Source organism: Heterodontus francisci, chromosome 3 (assembly GCF_036365525.1).
Source record: "Heterodontus francisci isolate sHetFra1 chromosome 3, sHetFra1.hap1, whole genome shotgun sequence".
NCBI lineage: Eukaryota > Metazoa > Chordata > Chondrichthyes > Heterodontiformes > Heterodontidae > Heterodontus > Heterodontus francisci.
The window spans coordinates 60,503,236-60,521,686 of NC_090373.1; the positions used below are offsets into that span (position 1 = coordinate 60,503,236).

The 18,451-nt window shown below is 45.6% G+C and overlaps 1 protein-coding gene across 1 annotated transcript in view; it reads right to left on the minus strand.

The window, feature by feature from the left end:
• Positions 1-2,872: 2,872 nt before the first annotated feature.
• The window catches only part of LOC137367011 (protein disulfide-isomerase A6-like), a 35,797-nt gene continuing 20,218 nt past the window's right edge, over positions 2,873-18,451 (minus strand). Inside the window, exon 11 of the mRNA XM_068028511.1 lies at positions 2,873-3,035. Within this exon, the coding sequence (XP_067884612.1) occupies positions 2,873-3,035 (163 nt within the window). The remainder of the gene's footprint in view (positions 3,036-18,451) is intronic.

The window sequence follows — 18,451 nt, forward strand, 5'->3', positions numbered from 1 at the left end:
AAATTATCGTATTGCTTTAAATGCTACACTGTTGCTTTAAGGGGCGTATCTTAAATGGCTGTCCATCACCCAGACAGAATATGAGGCACAGACCTTTGTGACCTAAAGGCACTCATTGCAAGCAGCCAGAGCAGTAGCAGCCAAGTAAAGGACCATCCCAGTAGTCCTGTGAAAGTTAGTACCTTTCATAAAAGAACCTACCTTTTGGATTCACTGATTGTGCCCATGTGAATCATGTAAAAATACCTCATTTTGTTTTTAATTTAAAATTAGCTTAATAATCTTAGTCTTCCTGTTTTTCTATGCCTTCACCACCTTCACTTCATTCTGGAGTTGGGACTCCTATCAATAAAATTTTTGAATGAGCGTTTAAAAATCCATTCCCAAAGGTTGAGTTTCCAGTTGACAAGAAGACTGACGGCTAAAGTTTGACTCAGTTGCACCCCTCAAAAATGCAAAGTGACTAATGACATGCATCCTTAGCAGTACCTCTATATGAAAAGGTGAACAAATCTGGACTGTAAATTAATTATCCCAAGATCCACATAAGGTAAAACAATGGAAATTATGCTTATGGAGTAGGCTGGAGAAGTATTTAGATAAAACACATGGATTTAGAAGGGCAAAGTGTCGTAAAATTATGATTTCTTTGAGGATGTTACAAATGAAGCACAATACAAAGTAAACTTGGAGTCAGTTTTTGTCTGATTATGTTTCTGCAAAGCACCTTAGGATGTTTTCCTACATTAAAGGTGGTATATAAATGAAAGTTGTTATTGTTGCTATTGGGTGAAGAGGGCCCATCAAGCTATTTAATCTCATCCTTCCTGAATAGCAAGCCTATCACCTTCCCATTAAGGTATTTATCTGTTTCTTAACTGTGTCTGCTGTTCTGGCCTCAATCACTCTTCTCAAGTAATGTGTTTCCAGTTGCGGGATTTGCAGGATACATTCTCTGCATCTAAATGGTGAGGCCCAAGGCTTCCTCGATATTGGGCCTAATTTCAATGGAACAGTCAGTTAGCAAAGACTAAACTAAGGGTGGGCTTCTGCTCGAGTTGAAGCAGATCTCAGGTAAATGAAAACTGGGTTATAGAAGATGGCACACATTCTTTAAGTGTGGGGTTCACATTCAGATAAGTACATTTCAAAAACTTACCTATTTGGTAGCAGGCAATCCCAAAGTCGGTTTTACTTAGTGTAGCTGGTACTGGCACCAACTGCCTCAGAGCAAACCAACCTTGCACTGGACCCTCAAGCAAATGTTAAGCCCCTTATCTGCATATTCAATGGAACCAATGTCTGCTTTAGAGGTGGGCCCTGAACATTTACATATTTTCCATTATCAATATTATGTGTGACACATTTTCAGCAGGAAATGTGTGCACACTTTTTGCCTGCCATATTGGGGCTTGGTAGGCTGGCCAGTGTCCAATAAAGTATAGGCCTACATATCTTACCAATTCTTTGTATTGTTACGAGACTGCTCCTTTTTTTTTTGTAAAATATGTTTTTAAGGACTTATTGTTGAATTATGGACATTGATTCATCTGGAAGCTTGAAGAGATGCTGGAACTTTGTGTTTTTTTTTGAGGGATGTCACGAGAAGGTTTTTGGATTGAGCATGAAAACAAAAAATTACTGGAAGGCACCTGTCTGCAGATAATTACCCAGCAGGGGTTGGTTTTGACTTGGTGAGATGTTTACAAAGAAGTGACAGATCAAGATTTATAGAGGTCAAGAGTCTTGACTTCTGGAATGTTTTTGGTTTCACTTTGAACTGTTACAAAAGACAGTTGGTTTTTGCCTTCCAAGAAAACCCAACTCATCTCTTTCTTTCCCTTTGAAAGATACCCTGTATGTCCAGTATGTCAGTCCCCTCTTTCCTGCCGTATTTGAAGAAACCCTGTGTATTGAATGTGTGGGAACTGTAACCCCTGTTGGCACACTTCCGCTGTAAGGCCTATCTGAAGTCTCTGTAGCTGCACTTATTGGAAAGCCTACCCAAACTGATCTTCAACATTGTCTAGAAAGAACTGTTCTAGGAAGATCCTTGTGACAGCCATCTATACACACTTGGGACATCAAACCAAAACAAAGGACATTTTTCCATATCTTCTCTTTTTTTTTCTTCAAGAATGAGCAAATATTCAGTCTAAGTGTTTTTTTTTTGTCTTTTTTTTGTAACAGAGCGCTAAACAAAAATCCCTTTTATTTTTCTGGTTAACCGGTGTACGTGTGTATATATATGTGTGTGTGTGTGAGGGACTAAGGTAAAAATGGAGCTTTTATATTTCAATCTGTGTGTTTATGCTTGACTTCATTACTGGTTAAGACTTGTTTTATAATAAACTAATAAGTTTGTGGTTTATTAAAGAAACCTGGTTGGTGTGTTTTATTCTGGGGAAAATAGAGTATATGATTGACTGTATCCATAAGTGGGAAAATTTAAATATATGTTGAGACCTATGGTGAAGTGGGACTAGAATAAACAATACACTCCTCCTGCCTCAGTCGTAACAGCAGATAAAAATACTTCTAATTTCTCACTTTGTTTTGATAATTATCCCTTCAATTTATACACTGAACTCACTGGCCAGTCAAAATACCTTGCCCTGATTTACTTTATAAAAACCCAGTATAATTTTGAGCACCTCTGTCAGAATTCCTCTTAACATTTTCTATTATAATGACTGAAGTCCTAGTTTTACTTTTCTCTTCACATGACTATAAATTTGCTTCTTGGTATGATCTTGCTAAATGTCTTCTGCACCTTCTCCAAGAACTTGAAATCTTTCCTCAGGTAGGGCACACAAAACTGGACATAATTGTGATTAAAACAATATAAAAACTTAATGAAAAGTTTCGATCTTTACCTAAAAAATTCAGCTATTCCAAATTCACTGAATGAACGCTTCATGAGTACTTTCTTTTTTCTTCTTGCATCAATGGCTATTATGGTAGGGTACATAATGCCTCCAATACCCAAAGCATTTTCTAGCTTTGGCTGAGACCCAGATTCTGTCCACAACCAGCTAAAATGAGAACAAAAGAGTTTTGTCACATTATGTCACACATGAAAACCTTTTTTCCCAGTTACAGTATTATCATTCGCACATAATAAATATCTATGTGAACATAGCTCCAAATTTAATTGAAGGTTGAGTAGGCTTTAGAAGCTAAAAGACTGATCTCAAATCAGAACAAGCTGCTGGTCCAGATGGCATTCACTTGAGGATGTTGAAAGTATTGGGAGTTGTACTAAGTGAGCCCCTTGCTTTTATATTTAATTTTGGAGCCCAGGATTGTTCCTACAATCTGGAAGGAGGCTCGTGTTGTACTGATATTCAAAAAAGGTAACAGGTCAGAATTGGGAAATTATAGGCCCATTAGCTTGATGCCTGTTAGAGGAAAGTTGTTACAACAGGTCATGTGATACTCAGTAAGTGACCTTGGCAGTGATAGAGTTATTAAATACTCACAATATTGTTGTTGGAAAACAAGGCCATGTCTTACCAACCTGGTTAAAATACTAGGTTGACGGATAAAAATTGTACATTTGAATTTTGGAAAGAGCTGTGAATAAGGTGCCATGTAATAGATTACTATACAACATAGTGTCCTGTGGGATTGAAGGCCAGATTTGGGGTTTGATAGACAGAGGATTGTAATTAATGATAGTTATTCAATGTGGCCTTGCGGTCTTCACAGGAGTTTGTTTATGTTAGGACCCTTATTCCTCACAAGCTAAACTCACCAAGGTTCCTTGGACAGCACCTTTCAAACTGTCACCTCTATTACCTAGAAGGATAAGGGCAGCAGATGCATGGAAGACCAAGTCACATACCATCCTGACTTGGAACTATATCGCCATTCCTTCACTGTCACTGGGTCAAAATCCTAGAACTCCCTTCCTAACAGCACTGTTGGTGTACTTACACCACGTGGACTGCAGCAGTTCAAGAACTCGGCTCATCACCACTTTCTCAAGGGCAAAAGATTCTTGCATAGCCAGCGATGCCCACATCCCGTGAAAGATTAATTAAAAAAAATTATCTTGATGGTCGCACTGGATGACTACGGATTCACTGCAAACTTTAAAAAAAGAGATGGACGAATTCCAGGAGGAGGCCAATATCTTTGCACAAAAACATAGTGGGATGTTGGGGGATGTACTTTGCCATCACTTATCTCCTGAAACTTGATTTTTGATCACCTTTTTTGATGAAGTAACAAAGAAGGTAGATGAAGGGAATGTGACAGATGTTGTCTATATGGATTTTAAGAAAGCTTTTGATAAAGTGCCACATAAAAGGCTGGTTAACAAAGTTGAGGCTCATGGACTAGGATGGTCAGTGCCTTTATGAATAAAAAAATTGGCTTAAGGACAGAATACAGCGAGTTGTGGTAAATGGTTGTTTTTCAGACTGGAGGTTGGTAGACAGTTGTGTTCCCCAAGGGTCAGTGCTGAGACCACTGCTTTTTTTGCTATATATAAATGAGTTGGATCTTTGAATGCAGAGTAGAATTTCAAAATTTGCTGATGACACCAAATTGAAGGCGTGGCAAACAGTGAGGATGTTATGAACTGCCTGCAATGGGACATACATAGGCTAGCAGAATGGGCAGGCAAGTAGCAGGTGGAATTTAATACAGTCAAGTGTGAGGTGACACATTTTGACAGAAGGGATAGGGAGAGGCAATATATACTTAATGGCACAGTTCAAATAAGTGTGCAGGAACAGAGGGACCTGGAGGTACATGTGCATCTTTGAAATGGCAGGACATATTGAGAGAGTGGTTAGCAAAGCATATGGGATCTTGGGCTTCATAAGTAGAAGCACTGAGTACAAAAGCAGGGAAATAATGCTGAAACTTTATAAAGCTCTGGTTAGGCCCCAAATGGTGTACTGAATCCCTTGCTGGTCACCACACTGAAGAATTATCATTTTTAATCCAAGACTTTATTCGCCAGGGTAAAACCCCAGTTTTAGAAAAATGGCTGCAAAAAGGACCCTGTTTAAAACACAGTTACTAAAGGACAGGCTGTTGGTCTCAGACCAGAAAGGACAAGCTTTTCAAATGCTAAACCAAAACCCACCCCACCTAACAGAGACATTGCCTTCTGCTGTCAGCCAGCCACCCACGTCATCACTGGCTCTAAGCTGGCAAAGGAGTCAATGAAATCCACCGGTTGATATAATCAAGGCAATCGGTCTGGACAACAGAACTCATCAGAAACAGTTCACACCTTGTATAGTACTTAACTAGATGACGTAAGACCAGCAGTTCACATTGTTTCCTCCCCCCCCACCCCACCTCCCGCCGAAACCATCTAGATGAGAGGCGGGAAAATATTACACATTCAAACAAAGCTTTCTCCCCAGGGACCAATCGAAGCATTTTCCACCGTCTGTCAAGATCAGTCAGAAAACAAGGGAACATTCGGTTTTGGTGGAAAAAGGCAAGACCGCTGAAACAGTAGAACTGAAGCTGCCTGAGGAAGGAGAGGAGGGTCGAACAGTTGATGTCATACGGACACCAGCCACACAGCTCTACAGGACAGGAGATCAGAGCACGCTGCTCTCTCTACAACCAGGACCAAAGGAAGTTGCATGCCCCCAAGGACGTTGATGGTAAAAGACACGACCCGGCGGCCAAAGTCAGCAGGGTGAGCATTTCATCCGCAGTCAGCAGCAGCATACTCAACTCACAGCCGTGTGGAGAGTTACCTCTGCATAACCCAACCAAACCTTCGAAAGGGGGTTAGCGTAGTGTTGAGAGTTAACCACCCATGAGTAAGGGAACATGGAGGGGCTTAGTTTAAGAAGTCCAAGGGGAAGTAATCTATTTGTTGTTAGTCATATAGGAACGTTAGCATCGGTTTCTCCATATTGAGATTCGTTGTACATATTAAACATACTTTTATTATTCGAAATCTGAAACCTGTGTCGATTGCATTATTCATGATCCTTCACTGTGATTCATAAGGGTAAGCCCAGACCTTCAACCGTAAATAAGTGGGTTCGGTCATGACCAGCAAGGCTGAATGACCCTAACATGATCAGAAACAGCCTACAACACTTTCGGATGGATGAGAGGGTCCTTAAGAAGGTGCAATGAAGGTTTACCAGAATGGTTCCAGGGATGGGGGATTTTAGTTAGAAGGTGAGGCTGGAAAAGCTGGGGTTGTTCTCCTTACAGCAAAGGAGATTGAGGGGAGATTTAATAGAGGTGTACAAGATTATGACAGGGATTAGATAAATTAGTCAAGGAAAAACTGTTTCCATTAACTAATAGTACAAGGATTAGGGACACAAATTGAAGGTTTTAGGCAAGAGATGCAGGGGGAATGTGAGGAAGAACTTTTTAATGCAGCGAGTGGTAATGACTTGCTGCCCACGAGGGTGGTGGAAGGGGAGGCAATCAATGATTTCAAAAGGAAATTGGATGGCCACTTGAAGGAAATGAACTTGCAGAGCTACGGAGATCGAGCGGGGGCTGACTGGATTGCTCTGTGGAGAGCCAGCATTGACTCGATGGGCTGAATGGCTTCCTTCTGTGTTGTAAATGACTGACTTTTGGGAGATGGAAGTGGCATTTCAGAGTTCTTCTTCCCTTGCATTAACCTAGGTGTCTTTTAATCTGTTTTGTTTCGGATTCTTTAGGAGATTAAACGGCTGCTGGTGAATGGGGAGCATTGAGGATCAAAAAGCTTACTTGTGATGGGACTGGATGGGATAGACTTGATGGACCAACTGATCTTTTTCTGTGCATCTTTCTCTTTTGGTATGTATTACCACAACTGATTTGTTAAAAAAACACCAGAGTCAGATTAAAATTTCTGAAAACGTTTTTTTAAAATGCATTTGTGGGATGTCAGTGTCACTGACTAGGCCAGCATTTATTGCCCATCCCTAATTGCCCTTGAACTGAATGGCTTGCTAGGCCATTTAAGAGTCAACCACATTGTTGTAGGTCTGGAGTCACATGTAGGTCAGCAGATTTCCTTCCATAAAGGACATTAGCGAACCAGATGGGTTTTTACAACAAATGACATTAGTTTCATGGTCACCATTAGACTAGCTTTTTAATTCCAGATGTTTAATTGAATTCAAATTTCATCATTGGCTATGGTGGGATTTGAACCCAAAGCATTAGCCTGGGCTGTAAATTACTAGTCCAGTGACATGATCACTACACTATCACCTCCCCTTGATCTAATTGGAGTAGAAACACAGTTAGATAAGCAAATATTTTAATTACTTTCAAATAGCTGACAGATCATGAAGTTAATGACAAGCTTTTTTTTTTATATCCTCACCTGAAAATGCTGATCTTTGTTTAAGTACAAAAGAATGACCATCTCTGGTACCTCGCACAATGCCCATTCTTCACATGAGCCTTGACAGTGAGTGTCAAAGGGTTATTTAACCAAGGAGAGCATCACAGTGAAGCCTAATCTCATTTTATGAAATGTTCACATGCACATTTTCCAATACGTGGCACTAGATTTTAATCACTCCACCATTGCTGGCTGTGCCTTTAGCTGCCTAGGCTCCAAGCTCTGGGATTCCCTCCCTAAACCTCTCTGTTACTCTACCTCTCTCTCCTCCTTTAAGAATCTTCTTAAGATCTACTTTTTTGACATCTGACCTATTACCTCCTTATGCGCTTCAGTGTCAAATTTTGTTTGATAATGCATCTTGGATTGTTTTACTATACTAAAGGCATTATATAAATGCAAGTTGTTGCTGTTGTTGTTGTTGTAGATGGCAATCAGCAGGGGAATGCTGGATTACTTTTCTCACTCCTTAGCTCAGAAGCCCAAGGGCAATTGTAGCAGCCCAACTGCTGAAATTAGTTAACTCAGCACAGGGATCCAACTAGGTACCTACCAGTATGCATGACTAAGTGCTATACGGAGTAATGCCTTGATCAACCACACCAATCGGGAATCATGACAAATGCTTTCTACAGGTAATGTCCAAATAAAACGTATTCAAGAAACATTTTAAAAATAGGTTTCATAATTGCTTATGCTTAATAAAAATTTGATATCTTTTTCTTATTTGGCCTCTTTGTCTTGAGAGACAATGGGTAAGTGCCTGGAGGTGGTCAGTGGTTTGTGAAGCAGCGCCTGGAATGGCTATAAAGGCCAATTCTAGAGTGACAGACTCTTCCACAGGTGCTGCAGATAAAATTGGTTGACAGGGCTATTACACAGTTGGCTCTCTCCTTGCGCTTCTGACTTTTTCCTGCCACCTGCTAAGTCTCTTCGACTCGCCACGCTTTAGCCCCGCCTTTATGGTTGCCCGCCAGCTCTGGCGATCGCTGGCAACTGACTCCCATGACTTGTCATCAATGTCACAGGACTTCATGTCGCGTTTGCAGACGTCTTTAAAGCAGAGACAAGGACGGCCGGTGGGTCTGATACCAATGACAAGCTCGCTGTACAATGTGTCTTTGGGGATCCTGCCATCTTCCATGCGGCTCACATGGCCAAACCATCTCAGGCGCCGGTGGCTTAGTAGGGTGTATATGCTGGGGATGTTGGCTGCCTCGAGGACTTCTGTGTTGGAGATACGGTCCTGCCACCTGATGCCAAGTATTCTCGGGAGGCAGTGAAGATAGAATGAATTGAGATGTCGCTCTTGGCTGACGTACGTTGTCCAGGCCTCGCTGCCGTAGAGCAAGGTACTGAGGACACAGGCTTGATACACTTGGACTTTTGTGTTCTGTGTCAGTGTGCCATTTTCACAGACTCTCTTGGCCAGTCTGGACATAGCAGTGGAAGCCTTTCCCATGCGCTTGTTGATTTCTGCATCGAGAGACAGGTGACTGGTGATAGTTGAGCCTAGGTAGGTGAACTCATGAACCACTTCCAGAGTGTGGTTGCCGATATTTATGGATGGGGCATTTGTGACGTCCTGTCCCATGATGTTCATTTTCCTGAGGCTGATGGTTAGGTCAGATTTGGTGCAGGCAGTCGCAAACCTGTCGATGAGACACTCTTCAGTGTGAGATGTTAATGCAGCATCGTCAGCAAAGAGGAGTTCCCTGATGAGGACTTTCCATACTTTGGTCTTCGCTCTTAGACGGGCAAGGTTGAACAGCCTGCCACCTGATCTTGTGTGGAGGAAAATTCCTTTTTCTGAAGACTTGAACGCATGAGAGCAGCAGCAGGGAGAAGAAGATCCCAAACAGTGTAGGTACGAGAACACAGCCCTGTTTCACGCCACTCAGGATAGGAAAGGGGTCTGATGAGGTGCCGCGATGCTGAATTGTGCCTTTCATATTGTCATGGAATGAGGTGATGATACTTAGTAGCTTTGGTGGGCATCCAATCTTTTCTAGTAGTCTGAAGAGACCATGTCTGCTGACAAGGTCAAAGCTTTGGTAAGATCAATGAAAGCAACGTAGAGGGGCATCTGTTGTTCACGGCATTTCTCCTGTAGCTGTCGAAGGGAGAAGAGCATGTCAATGGTGGATCTCTCTGCTCGAAAGCCACACTGTGCCTTAGGGTAGACATGCTCAGCCAGCTTCTGGAGCCTGTTTAAAGCGACTCGAGCGAAGACTTTCCCCAATATGCTGAGCAGGGAGATTCCACGGTAGTTGTTGCAGTCACCGCGGTCACCCTTGTTCTTATACAGGGTGATGATATTGGCATCGCGCATGTCCTGTGGTACTGCTCCCTCGTCCCAGCACAGGCAAAGCAGTTCGTACAGTGCTGAAAGTAGAGCAGGCTTGGCACTCTTGATGATTTCGGGGTAATGCCTTCCTTCCCAGGGGCTTTTCCGCTGGCTAGAGAATCAAGGCATCACTGAGTTCCAATTTTTTAGGCTGTACGTCCAGCTCATCCGTGACTGGCAAAGACTGGGCTGCATTGAGGGTGGTCTCAGTGACAACATTTTCCCTGGAGTACAGTTCTAGGTAGTGTTCCACCGAGCGGTCCATTTGCTTGCGTTGGTCAGTGATTGTGTCCCCTGATTTAGATTTGAGGGGCGCAATCTTCCTGATGGTTGGCCCAAAAGTCCTCTTAATGCCATCATACATTCCTCTGATATTTCCGGTGTCAGAGGCCAGCTGAATATGACTGCATAGGTGTTGCCAGTAGTCATTTGCGCAGCGCCTGGCTGTTGTTTGTGCAGTACTTCTGGCTGCTTTAAGTGCTACGGATGTTAACTCGCTGGGGGCTTTCTTGTAGTTCAGCAGTGCAATGCGCTTAGTGGCTATGACAGGTCCCAGCTCTTCAATGTGAGATTGAAACCAGTCTGCATTCCGCTTCACACATTTGCCATAGGTGGTCATTGCTGAGTCATAGATGGCGTCTCTGATGTGGGCCCACTTGGTCTCTGCATCCCCTGTGGGAGTGTTTTGAAGGGCTTTTTCGAGTGAATTTAGAAACTTACGTAACAGCTGTGGATGAGAAATTCTGCTAGTGTTGATGCGCGGGCGGCCCTTCTGCTTCGAGTGATGCAGCTTCTTTGGTTTGAGGCTAACCTTGCTGCACACCAGGGAGTGGTCGGTGTCGCAGTCCGCACTGTGGAAGTTGCGTGTGATTTGAACGCTGTTTAGAGAGGCTCACCTTGTGACGATGAGGTCCAGCTGGTGCCAACGGCGTGATCTTGGGTGTCTCCAAGAAACCTGGTGACAGGGTTTAGTGTGAAAGAATGAGTTGGTGATGCAGAGGTTATGACAGGTATCGTTTTGGATACGGTTGAGGGGGACGACCTACCAGGGGAAAGCCACAGTGGCCAGGTCTCTAGCACTGAGCCTGGCCCAGTGGCTCAGAAGGGAAGGGGGGAGAATAGGAGAGCGATAGTGATAGGAGATTCAGTGGTTGGAGGAACAGACAGGAGATTCTGTGGTCGCGAATGAGACTCCCAGATGGTCTGTTGCCTCCCGGGTGCCAGGGTCAGGGATGTCTCGGATCGAGTCGACAGGATTCCTAAGGGGGAGGGGGAGCAGCCAGAGGTTGTGGTACATATTGGTACCAATGACATAGCTAGGAAAAGGGATGAGGACCTGAAAAGCGAATATAGGGAGTTAGGTTGGAAGCTGAAAGGCAGGATGAGCAGAGTAGTATTCTCAGGATTGTTACTGGTGCCACGTGCTAGTGAGGCTAGAAACAGGGAGCGAGTGCAGCTGAACACGTGGCTACAGAACTGGTGCAGGAGGGAGGGATTCAGATATGTAGATCATTGGGATACCTTCTGGGGAAGGTGGGACCTGTACAAGAAGGACGGGTTACATCTGAACTGGAGGGGCACCAATATCCTGGGTGGGAGGTTTGCTAGAGCTCTTCGGGAGGGTTTAAACTAGTTTGGCAGGGGGATGGGAACTGGAGCTACGGATCAGTGGATGGGGTAGCTGTTGAACAGGCAGATACAGAGTGCAGAGAGTCTGTGAGGAAGGTTAGACAGTTGACAGGGAAAAGTTGCAGCCAGTATGATGGGTTGAAGTGCGTCTATTTTAACGCAAGAAGTGTCAGGAATAAGGGTGATGAACTTAGAGCATGGATCAGTACTTGGAGCTACGATGTTGTGGCCATTACGGAGACGTGGATATCACAGGGGCAGGAATGGATGTTGGATGTTCCGGGGTTTAGATGTTTCAAAAGGAATAGGGAGGGAGGTAAAAGAGGTGGGGGAGTGGCATTGTTAATCAGGGATAGTATCACAGCTGCAGAAAGGGAGGTCGTCGAGGATAGGCCGACTAGAGGGGAGACTATGTTGGACTTGGTGCTTGGCAACGAACCAGGCCAGGTGGCAGATCTATCGGTGGGAGAGCATTTCGGTGATAGTGATCACAACTCCCTGACCTTTACTATAGTCATGGAGAGGGACAGGAGCAGACGGGATGGAAATATATTTAATTGGTGGAGGGGGAATTACAATGCTATTAGGCAGGAACTGGGGAGCATAAATTGGGAACAGATGTTCTCAGGGAAATGCACGACAGAAACGTGGAGGTTGTTTCGGGAGCACTTGCTGCGACTGCTGGATAGGTTTGTCCCGATGAGGCAGGGAAGGGATGGTACGGTGAAGGAATCTTGGATGACAAGAGATTAGATTAGATTAGATTAGAGATACAGCACTGAAACAGGCCCTTCGGCCCACCGAGTCTGTGCCGAACATCAACCACCCATTTATACTAATCCTACACTAATCCCATATTACTACCAAACATCCCCACCTGTCCCTATATTTCCCTACCACCTACCTAGACTAGTGACAATTTTATAATGGCCAATTTACCTATCAACCTGCAAGTCTTTTGGCTTGTGGGAGGAAACCGGAGCACCCGGAGAAAACCCACGCAGACACAGGGAGAACTTGCAAACTCCACACAGGCAGTACCCGGAATCGAACCCAGGTCCCTGGAGCTGTGAGGCTGCGGTGCTAACCACTGCGCCACTGTGCCGCCCCAAGAGATGTGGAACAGCTAGTCAAGAGGAAGAAGGAAGCTTACTTAAGGTTGAGGAAGCAAGGATCAGACAGGGCTCCAGAGGGTTACAAGGTAGCCAGGAAGGAACTGAAGAATGGACTTAGGAGAGCTAGAAGGGGACATGAAAAAGTCTTGGCGGGTAGGATTAAGGAAAATCCCAAGGCGTTCTACACTTATGTGAGGAACAAGAGGATGGCCAGAGTGAGGGTAGGGCCGATCAGGGATAGTGGAGGGAACTTGAGCCTGGAGTCGGAGGAGGTATGGGAGGTCCTAAATGAATACTTTGCTTCAGTATTCACTAGTGAGAGGGACCTGGTCGTTTGTGAGGACAGCGTGGAACAGGCTGATATGCTCGAACAGGTTGAGGTTAAGAGGGAGGATGTGCTGGAAATTTTGAATGATATGAGGACAGATAAGTCCCCGGGGCCAGACGGGATATACCCAAGGATATTACGGGAAGCGAGGGAAGAGATTGCTGCGCCTTTGGCGATGATCTTTGCGTCTTCACTGTCCACTGGAGCAGTACCTGGTGATTGGAGGGTGGCAAATGTTGTTCCCTTGTTCAAGAAAGGGAATAGGGATAACCCTGGGAATTATAGACCAGTCAGTCTTACGTCGTTAGTGAGCAAATTATTGGAGAGGATTCTGAGAGACAGGATTTATGATTATTTGGAAAAGCATGGTTTGATTACAGACAGTCAGCATGGCTTTGTAAGGGGCAGGTCATGCCTCACAAGCCTTATTGAATTCTTTGAAGATGTGACAAAACACATTGATGAAGGAAGAGCAGTGGATGTGGTGTATATGGATTTTAGCAAGGCGTTTGATAAGGTTCTCCATGGTAGGCTCATTCAGAAATTAAGGAGGCATGGGATACAGGGAAAGTTGGCTGTCTGGATACAGAATTGGCTGGCCCATAGAAGACAGAGGGTTGTAGTAGATGGAAAGTATTCAGCATGGAGCTCGGTGGCCAGTGGTGTCCACAAGGATCTGTTCTGGGACCTCTGCTCTTTGTGATTTTTATAAATGACTTGGATGAGGAAGTGGAAGGCTGGGTTAGCAAGTTTGCCGATGACACGAAGGTTGCTGGAGTTGTGAATAGTGTGGAAGGCTGTTGTAGGTTGCAACGGGACATTGACAGGATGCAGAGCTGGGCTGAGAAGTGGCAGATGGACTTCAACCTGGAAAAGTGTGAAGTGATTCATTTTGAAAGGTCGAATTTGAATGCGGAATACAGGCTTAAAGACAGGATTCTTGGTAGTATGGAGGAACAGAGGGATCTTGGGGTCCATGTCCATAAATCGCTCAAAGTTGCCACCCAAGTTGATAGGGTTGTTAAGAAGGCATATGGTGTGTTGGCTTTCATTAACAGGGGGATTGAGTTGAAGAGCTGCGAGGTTATGCTGCAGCTCTATAAAGCCCTGGTTAGACCACGCTTAGAATATTGTGTTCAGTTCTGGTCACCTCATTATAGGAAGGATGTGGAAGCTTTAGAGAGGGTGCAGAGGAGATTTACCAGGATGCTGCCTGGACTGGAGGGCATGTCCTATGAAGAAAGATTGAGGGAGCTAGAGCTTTTCTCATTGGAGCGAAGAAGGATGAGAGGTGACTTGATAGAGGGGTACAAGATGATGAGAGGCATAGATAGAGTGGATAGCCAGAGACTTTTTCCCCAGGGTGGAAAGGGCTATCACCAGGGGGCATAATTTTAAGGTGGTTGGAGGAAGATTTCGGGGAGATGTCAGAGGTAGGTTCTTTACACAGAGAGTGGTGGGTGCGTGGAATGCACTGCCAGTGGTGGTAGTAGAAGCAGATACATTAGGGGCATTTAAGCGACTCTTGGATAGGTACATGGATGATAGTAGAATGAAGGGTAGGTAGTTAGTTTGATCTTGGAGTAGGTTAAAGGTTCGGCACAACATCATGGGCCGAAAGGCCTGTACTGTGCTGTACTGTTCTATGTTCTATAACTCTAGCAGTCTCTGGCCATTCTCATTCATCTTACCAGTGCCATAGCACCCAAGGCAGGAGGGCCATGAGTCATGGTTTGCCCCAATCCTGGCATTAAAGTCCCCCAGCAGGAACAGGTGTTGGGTGTTGGGGATGCTACTAATGATATTATGGAGTTCCTCGTAGAACTGGTCTTTAGCTTCAGGTGGGGAGCAGAGTGTTGGAGCATAGATGCTGAGTAGGTGTACTAGACCAGAGGCGGTGAACAGTCGGATGGACAGTATGCGTTCCGAGCCATTTGAGGGTGGCTCTATCATGCTGAGCAAAGAGTTTCTGATGGCGAAGCCCACTCCATGCTGTCTTGGTTCTTCAGGATCCCTACCCTGCCAGAAGAAGGTGTAGTTTTGCTCTCTTAGAGATCCGCCCGCAGGGAGGCATATGTCCTGAAGTGCTGCAATGTCTACATTGAGTCTACTGAGTTCGTTGTTAATGATGGCGGTCTTCCGAGAATCGTTGATTTGTGTAAGGTCTTCCGACAGGCCAGGACACATAGTTCTGACATTCCAGCTTGCAAAACGAAGGGCTGGTACCTTCTTTCCTTTTTTGGTCGTGCTGTTTGGTGCGGTGTTTTAAGATACGGTAATCTTAAAAGGACTAAAGTACCATTTTGAACCATCAAATTGTCTCTTTAGAGAATATCTCACAAAACAAATATGGGCTAAAATGTGTAGCAATGTGTATATGTGTATTTTGTTTAGTACTTTGATGTACATGTGCAGACACCATATTCTATTTTGCCACGACACCTAGCATGTTGCTTACAGAAGTGGCAGTTCAAAATAATTATTTGAAGAGAAAGATATTTGCAGGGCTACGGAGAAAAGGCAGGGGCGTGGGACTACGTGAGTTGCTCTTGCAGAGAGCTGGCACAGATGCGACAGGCTGAATGGACTTCTGTGCAGTACCCATTCTATAATAATGTCACAAAGTGTAGCTTACTGTAAATAAAAGAAAACATTTTTATTTACATATGCACTTTTCACCAAAGCACTTTACGAATTCCCTCCTAAACCTCTTTGCCTCTTGCTCCTCTTTTAAGTCGCTCCTTATAACCTACCTCTTGGGCCAAGTCAAAAAGTACAAAAGTAACTAGATGTCAAAATGTAACCCAGTTTGTACACAGCAAAATCCCACAAACAACAATGAGATAAATGACGAGCCAATCAGATTTAATAATGTTGCTTAAGGGATCGATAATGTCCAGGATGCTGGGAGAACTCTGGTGCTCTTCTTCAAGTAGTGTCATAGGTTCTCTTATGTCGACCTGATAAACTGGATGTGTCCTCTGTTTAGTGTCTCATCCAAAAAACAGCAGGCTGAATTTAGTTAACCCGTTATGGTTTCCGGCGGCTTACTCAGAAGTGGATGCTGTTGCTGCTCGTTACATGTGTGGCCAGCCCACCACAATCACGCGGCGGGTAGTCAGTTATCATAATGGAGGCGTGGGGCCCGTCCACTTACATAATGGGGGCAGGCTCTGAGGTGCTGATTATTGTGTCGGATGACTCTGGAGCAGGTGCTGGTGCCATATTTAAAGCCCTGCCAACCTGCTTGCATTGCTGCCTTTGAGTCATTTGCTCTTTGCTGATCGCTGCTGAACCCGGTAGTGTAGTGACTCCTGGACAACCCCCCGCACCCCTGGAGAAGGACGCCACACAATGGAAGAGGCAAGACACCGGGTCACCCCACAGTTTAGCGATGCCTCCCTGGAGATTCTCTTCCAGGTTGCAAGGGAAAGGTGGGAGGCTCCCTTTCAAAGGGATGGAAATAAGAGGTCCTCCCACCTAACCAAGCAATTCTGGATGGAGATTGCAGAGGAGGTAAGCAGCCGTGGGATCAAACCCCCACCCCCGAACATGGGTGCAGTGCAGGTAGAGAGTCAATTACCTCCTTCATTCTGCCAAGGTGAATGCTCCACACCTCTCTCATCTTTGGGGATTGCACTTGGCTACATGGGAGGCAGCGGGTCATAGGGAGGGAGGCACCACAAAGGCGCTGGTAAAGGGGTTAGACATCACCACATCCTGCCAGATGCATGGCTGCATCTTGGTCACAGGCCGCCTTCTTTCACAGCTCACTCCCATTACCTCCCCTGGGACCAGACGTGGGGAGCAGCCGCATAGGAAACCCCAGCAGCGGACGAGCGGCAGCCACTAGCAGAACTGCTCTCTCGCTCTTCCAGCCAAGTCTTACTGTCTCCCTCTTTCCACTTGTAGGACAAGTGGGCCCATACCAGGAACACCTCAAGGACTGGTGGAAGAATTCCAGATATACTGCCTCTCACGATGGCTGACGAGGAGGCACTGGAGTTAGCGGGGACCCCGTGCGGCTGCTCAGTAGCAGTTGGTAAGACTGGAGTCTATGCATAAGAGAGTGAAGATTCTCTTTATTCGACAACCAACACACATCTAAAGATCCACATCACGCATGGCTGGCATGACAAGATCTGCACTGCCTGACCCACACATGTTTGTGTTATTTCATGCAGGTAGCCAGCCACAGGAGGCTCCAACTGGAGGAAGACAATTGCCAACCTCTGAGGAGGAGCAGTCAGAGGATGCAGTGTCACATGACTCTTCTGCACCTTCCATCAGCACAGATACGTCCTCCTCGGTGGGTTTACACTCGGCTTTCGAGTCAGGGTCACGAGCTGGTGAGCGCACCGCACATGTGCCCAAGCAGCCAGCTGATGTCCATGCTGACCCCAAGCTAATGACGAGCCTCTGGTATTGACAGCACAGGACATGCTGGAGTTGCAGAGAAATGTACGGCAACATCTGGCGGAGCTGCCAGAGGCCATATACAGCCACAAGCGGACAATGGAAGAGTCCATCCATGCTAGAAGTGCTGTCATATCTCAGGTATGTGAGCGCATGGCTTCCTCATCCGAAAGGCTGGTGACCCTCATGGAGAGCCAGATCCCACAAATGTGTGCAGAACTGCACACCATCACCTTGGCCATGAGCTCAACGCAGCAGTGGCAAGGTGAGAGAAGGACGAGACACCTGGAGTCGTCTCCAGGTCCTTATCCTTCTCTGGTCAGCAGGGAGGTTCAAGTGAGCCTTGAAAGGGAGGAGAAGACGCTGACTTCCACAGCTAGAGGCTCCCCTCAGGACGCTCTGACTGTGTACAGCAACTCAACAGCCCCTCTGCCAGTGAGTCAGCCACAATGCCTGAGGAGAGTCCTGCACCTCGGCAGGAAACCCTCAGGCAGCCGGGGCTCTCTAGAACTCAGGCAACCAGAGGACAGCTGCCAAAGCCATCAAGGCCAAGCGGCGGCCTGATCAGCAGCCTGCCTCCAGCCCAGCTGCTATCACAGGTTGTGGAAGCAGAAAACCACCTGGACTTGGGGTTTCACAGATGTCTGACATTTGCCATTTGTTTTGCGTTATAAAGTTTCAGCATTATTGAAGTTCACATTCATTGTAGAAAATGCTTATTCTTTCATGCCTTAATTGTGAGATGCTGACTTATTGGGCTGCCAATGTAGGCATATCCCTTCTTTGGTAACCGTTTCAGATGTGCTAGATTGCGTGGTTAAGCTGGGCACGTGGCATGGAACCCAAATAGAAAGGAGACGACAGACTGAATACATTGAGGGGAGTCTTTATTGAGTTCATTCTGACAGGTCATCATAGTGGCTGGAAGTGGGTAAGTATGAGATTGTCTCTTGCCTTCCTGGCCCATCGCTGAATGTGCCTGGCCTCTGGTGGAAGGGGTTCAAGTTTCGGTGCTGCCTGCTTATGAACCTCCTCCACATCCTCCTCGTTGGTTGAGGACTGGCGTTCAATCATGTCCTCTTCATGCAAGGCCTCCCCCTTCTGCTGTGCTAAATTGTGCAGAGCGCAGCAGACCACCACAATACACAAGACCCTCACTGGGGAATACTGCAGGGCTCCACCAGATCGATCGAGGTACTGGAATCTCATTTTCAGCAGCCCAATGGCCTGCCATATGGTTTCTCGGGTGAACCCTTGTCAAGTGTTGTATT